Below are 6,148 nucleotides of genomic sequence, written 5' to 3'. Positions count from 1 at the left end.
AAAACATTGGAAATTAAAAACACAAAAGACTGATGTTCTAGTCTTCTAAGGTTATGCCCTAAAGACATTATTCACTTAAGTTCCACAATTCCAAGAGTATATTTTCCAGATGTCAATATTGAGCCAGTCTCATGAATTTAGATGAGGAAAATCTGACATTGGTGTGAATTGGGTTATTTGTGGTTGTGTAGCTTAGTCAAGTCACTGCAATTCTGTAGACCTGTTTCTTCACCTGTAAAGTTTCCAAAGAACACTAATTTCTTACATATATAGAAAGAACCAAATGATAGCCTATTTAGGAGTAGTTCTCAACTCTGAGTGCATCTTAAAAGTAGCCTGAGTAATGACAAAAGCAACATGTTTGCCTGGGACCTATTCCATAGGTTCAGACTGAAATGTTCTAGGCCAGAGACCCTTGGCACCTTGGTACTAGTGAGTTTCAAAGCTCCTCAGAAGATTTTAATATGCAGCCATTCCTGAGAACCACAAGCCCGTTGCTATAGTAATGATATTCAAAGTGCACATTAAGACTAAAGCAGCTCAGGCCTGAGAGCCTGGATTTCCAACCTGCTTCTAGAATACTGAGCTACTCTCAATCCCAATCTGAGTACAGTAGGGTAACAAATGGTCACAAAGCACATGGAATAGTTATCATTCTCCTTCCTCTCCTCTTTCCTTTCCCTTCTCCCTCGCTCCCCAAATGATAACTTTTAGTGCTGATGGTATCTACTGTGGCAAACAATCTTAAGATTATTTGAAGAATAGCATGTATAAGATTTTAAGAAACAAGTACAAAGGGTCTTATACACACACGCACACACACACACACACACACACACACACACATATGTGTGTGTGCGTGCCTGGGGGTATCTGTTAAGGAAATATTCATATATGATCACAAACACACCCACTTGCTATGGTACCACTGCTCCCCACATTCATTACAAATAGCATAAGTCATCATCTCTTCATCTGGGTTCGAATTTCGCACCCAGCTCGGAAGGAAAAGGGTTCCTCTGGCAATGACGGTGACCTTGCAGTTGTAATTCTCACAGCGTCTGCATTTTATTTTATTTGTCTGTGTGCCATCAATCGCTTGGGGAAGGTAATGATCCTGAATACAGGATTCCGTGTAGGAAGCCCTGAGCTGTTTTAGTTCCTGGTTTGCCATCTCCATGACAGTCATTTCAGCAAATTGTTTTGCAGACATGGTACCAGACAGCAAATTTTGTTGTAAGTGAACATTTTTGGGGTTCTTCAAGTTGGCAACTTTGCTTCTGACACAGGTTTTGTATTTTTTGATGTTCTTTGAATAGAGGACAAAAATATGCTCTTCAATTTCTCTTGCAAATTTTTGCCACAAATCATCTTTGGGATGATCTGTGGAAGAACTAGTTAAAGCTGTGTAAAGGAGCTCTACACATTTAGTTCTCATGGACATTGTTGGATCCTGCAACCCATTTGATTTCTGCCCAATGGATTTAGAGCCACCAGTTCTGAAATGTTCTTCTTTAGTTTCCATTTGAGCAGCACTATTTTCAGGCACAATTATTGCAGTGGAGTTTACAACGGCTTGAGATGATAGCAGAGAGTTAGAACTACAGAGACTTAAGATTTTATGGTTCAGGTCTTGAGAAAGTCCTGCATGTTCTTCTTTATTACCATCCGAAAGTACTGATTTAGGGCTTTCCCTTGGTTTAACGTATATATTCTTATAAAGAGCTTTCCACTTTGACAGCAAACACTTGGCTTTCTTTTTCAAAGCCACTGAGGGGCAGTTTTTGAGGACTCGATACACAGCTCTGACCACATCTGTCTCTTGGAGATGTGCCTTAGTCACATAAAACATTTCTAGCTCAGTAAGGTGGTTGCCAAGATCCTCAAAATTCCTTTGAGACATCAGTTGTTCAATAAGGGAAGCTCTAGCAGCTATCTGGGTTTTGTCAGACATCTTTACAGCTGCAAAGAAAAAAGATCATTCTGTTATCTACAGCTTGCCTTTGTTGGTTAAAGTTCTTGCATAGTGAAATAGCTCTTTCTGCTAGTTACCTATATGCACAACATTTTCTGTAGAAGCAATGTGATCTAAGTGGGTGTGACATGTTAGAAAATGGAATCTACAAATGTGGAACAGTTTAGTTTCAAGTTTATTCTCAATAGTCCAAGGGAAAAAAACACACTGCAGGCTTTCAGCAGAATATTAAGAGGCTTGCTGGAGGATTCACTGTAATTTTTTTCTACCTCCAATTGTGCAAACCAATCTTTGCAGATCAGATTAGTCAATTCATTTGGACAGAATTTGATGATCATGTTGCACACTAAATTATGCCTGAGTCAGCATCAATATGGTAGTGCTGAACAATGTCAAGGCTATTTTCCTTCTCATATTCAGCTATGTGTGTGAAATACTTCCTGATTTTATCATCTTAAAAGTGGTAATTTTCTGAATTCAAAAGAATGGAAAAACAAGATAAAGGGGGGAAATGTCTTCAGAAAGCTAAAGAAATTGTGAGATAGCACGTGGTGGGAAGCAGCTGGAACTAGGTCTAGTGAGCCCCCAAAGTCAACAGGATGCATTGTGCTGAAATTGGAGCCTTTGGAAAAATAGAGAAGTTACACAGATGATATAGAACTTTGGGCTAAGTGGTCCCTGCAGAGTCTGGTTTCATTAACTTTTTTTGAATGTGTGCCAGTACTTGGGCTGGAACTCAGGGAGTTGTGCTCACTGATGTATCCCTGATGGGATAGCACAAAGATGACCAAGAATCAGAGCCTTGCATGTAGAAACCCTAGGCAGTCCTTTTGTGTTTTCATTTAAAGTCATTTTTCCAATTCCTGAGCACAAACACTTAAAGATAATTCTTTTTACTTTTAAAAAGTCCATATTTTTAAAACAGCAAAAGTGGTCTTGCTAGGAATCAAAGGCTCAACAAAGAATAAGCAAGATAGCACAGGAAAAAAAAATACACCCTCAACTGTTGAACACTTGTGTCTGAAGTATCTGCTTCAGATCCTGGGAAAGTCAAACAATCACGTTACAATGATGAGGTTGCAAGCTGCTCAATATACTTGAGCCTTGGCCCGCTGGTTAGAAAGTTTCCTCATCAACAAGCAATGTTTATATTCAGCCTGGATTCTCTATGAAGTGCTTCTGGGGAAATCAGGAAGAAGGTTGTCCAAATGGTACAGTGCTTTCCTGGTGTGAAGCTCTAGGCCCCATCCCCAGCACCATAAATATAAAATGGAGTCCAGGCCTAGACTGCTCACAGGACATGCGACATTTGACTTGGGTCCAAATTTCTCAACCAAAGGTCTGAATTCTCAAGGCATTGTGAAGGTGAACTTCAGGGTTTCAGAGCTATGAAAGCAGCAGTTCAGATTTGTTTGTGTAAATCTATAGAATTTAATGCGTAAAACATATTGTTCTTCATTTATATGTTCGTTAAATTTGCCTTTTCTTCATTTTTTTGGCGGGGGTGGGGAGGTCCGGTCGTGGGGCGTGAACTCTGGGCCTGGGCGCTGTCCCTCAGCTCTTCAGCTCAAGGCTAGCACTCTACCACTTGAACCACAGCGCCACTTCCGGCTTTTTCCTTTTTTACTATGTGGTGCTGAGGAATCGAACCCAGGGCCTCATGCATACAAGGCAAGTGCTCTACCACTGAGCCACCTTCCCAGCCCCTTCATATTTACTTAAACATTTTAATTGTGGTAAAATACATAAAACATAAAATTTACCTTTTTAACTTTTGAAAATATAGCAGTCCAGCAGTATTTACCATTATATTTTCATCTGACAAAATGGAAACTCATGTGCTCATTAAACAACTCCCCATACCCTAGCCCTGGCAACCCCCATTCAGCTTTCTGTCCCTATGGAGTGGACTAGTCTAGGTATAAGAATAATCACATGGTATTTGTCCTTTTGTGTCTAGCTTATGTCATGCCATATAACAGCCTAAAGGTTCATCCATGTTGTATCACGTGTCAGAATTCCATTCCTTATTATTGCTAAATAATACTCTCCTGTGTACATGGGCCACAGTTTATCTATTTATCTGTTGATGGCTACTTATGTTGCTTCCACTGAAGTGTACAATTATATCTTGGACTCTCTGTTTTCAATTCTTTTACGTATATGTGCACAAGTACAATTGCTAGAGCTTATGGCAATTCCATTTTCAAAGTTTTGAGGAACGCACACTTTTTTCCTATTCTTCTCCATACTTTGAAGAGCATTTAAATTTTGCCAAACTTTCTCTTTTCCCTGTGAGACAATCACATGACTATAAAGCTTTTATCATACTATAAAAGTTAATGGGACTCAAAATCTTGAGATTGCCATAAAATGACAAAAATAAGCTGCGTGTCATTTTAGTTCTACATAGTTTACTCAACAAGTATTTATTATGTAGCTAGAATGTGCTGGATATTGATTCTAAAAAGACCATCTTCCTTGAAGAGACTGACAGCCAAGTGGAAGGGATACTGACCAGAAAGTGGATAATTACAAGAAATGTGGCTGCTAGAATAAACACATAGTATGGGTACCAAACCCTATTTGGGTTATCATCTGGCCAGCTGCAATTGCTTCTTTACTACCTTCACTGGCTCATGGCACTTTGTTAGAACAACTTCTGATACAGAAGTCGGCAAGATATCCCCTCATTTTCCACGTAAAGCTCTTCAGAAGTTCCCCTAACACTCTTAGGATGGAGCTCAGGCTCCTTGGTTAGATAATGAAAAGCGTACCACCTCCTCTCCCTCCCTGACTACTTACAACCCCAGATAGGCTGTTTCACAGCTCAGTGCATTTGCTCTAGCAGCCACCTGAGCCTGGCCTCTCACTATCATCGGTGGTTTTTAACCCTGTCTGTATTACCTGGAGGAAATGAAAGGTTGAACAGACAAACAAGATGAAGGCCTCACTCCAGATGGAATGAATTTGGACATTTGTTAGGTTCTTCAGTTGATTCTAATTAAAATCACACACAGGCAATAGTGTCTTCAGGAACAGTAGGACTCTCAGATAGGCTGTCATTAACCCCCAAATAAGGCTGAGATTCTGGACTAATCACAGAGAACCCATCTGACTTCAGATTTGGCTAGGTGAGTCCTACTATATCTCATATGAGAGCCTCCACAAATTGTACCTGGTGATTGTCATATTTTAAGTGTCATGAGTATACAATTTCTGGTGTTTGCTCCCTTACCTTAAATCCATGGAAGGAAATATGTATTAATTGAGCAGTTCTGTACCATTCACCGTCATGTCATTTTAAGCCACACAATAAGCTGAAGGTATGAGTATAGCTCATCTCCATCTTGCAAAAGAGAAAACCTATTAAGAAACATCCAATAATCACACAGTGTTTTTTCCCATGGTGCTTGCCACATTAATAAAAACATGTTAGCTTTTCCACCAAGAACATAAGGGAAGAGTCACCCATTTTATTCAACTGTACAAATCTGCCAAACAATTTATTCAACCAATATTTCCTTTTGTTAAATAAGTGACAAGCATCCTTGATGCTTTCTGTCCTCTCTGTTTGCAAATTTCATTTCCTTTTAAACAAGACCTTGTATTCAGCTTCTTCCCTGGAAGAACAAGCCCATCTTGATTCTAGTTAGAAAAAAATCATACAAAAATACTAGATGAGATAAACCATGGGGTCCATTGTAGGCCAATCAAGTAAATCTAGGGAACCAAACAAACCTTTTGGATGAGCTGACTCTGGTATAGTTGTCAGAAGTGAGGGGAGTGTCCAGCAAATTGGCTAAGTTTGCTGGCCATCCCTGTGCTCGTTTTCCCACCTACAAAATGAGGGAAATTAAGCATCCTATGATTAATGTGATAATTGATATCTTTGTGTGTGTGTGTGTATGTGTGTGTGTGTGTGTGTGTGTGTGTATTGTGTTTATGCACGTGTGCTGGTACTAGGGCTTGAACTCAGGGCCCGGGGGGCTGTTTCTGATCTTTTGTGATCAAGGATAGTGCTTTACTACTAGAGCCACAGTTCCACTTTCTCCTTTTTGGTGATTAATTGAAGAGTTTCACAGACTTTCCTGACTGGGCTGGCTTTGAACTGTGATCCTCAGAACTCAGCCTTCTGAGTAGCTCAGATTACAGGTGTGAGCCACCAGCACC

General features: G+C 39.9%; 1 protein-coding gene across 1 annotated transcript in view; it reads right to left on the bottom strand.

The window, feature by feature from the left end:
• Positions 1-20: 20 nt before the first annotated feature.
• Positions 21-6,148, bottom strand: part of Tceanc (transcription elongation factor A (SII) N-terminal and central domain containing) — a 12,617-nt gene continuing 6,489 nt past the window's right edge. The window contains exons 2-3 of the mRNA XM_013032142.1: positions 5,214-5,341; positions 21-1,962 (exon numbers count right to left, since the gene is read on the bottom strand). Coding sequence (XP_012887596.1) covers positions 899-1,954 — 1,056 coding nt within the window. The 5' untranslated portion in view covers positions 1,955-1,962; positions 5,214-5,341 and the 3' untranslated portion in view covers positions 21-898. The remainder of the gene's footprint in view (positions 1,963-5,213; positions 5,342-6,148) is intronic.

This window comes from Dipodomys ordii, unplaced genomic scaffold, assembly GCF_000151885.1.
Source record: "Dipodomys ordii isolate 6190 unplaced genomic scaffold, Dord_2.0 Scaffold150, whole genome shotgun sequence".
Taxonomy (NCBI): domain Eukaryota; kingdom Metazoa; phylum Chordata; class Mammalia; order Rodentia; family Heteromyidae; genus Dipodomys; species Dipodomys ordii.
This window is presented reverse-complemented; position numbering and strand designations above follow the sequence as displayed.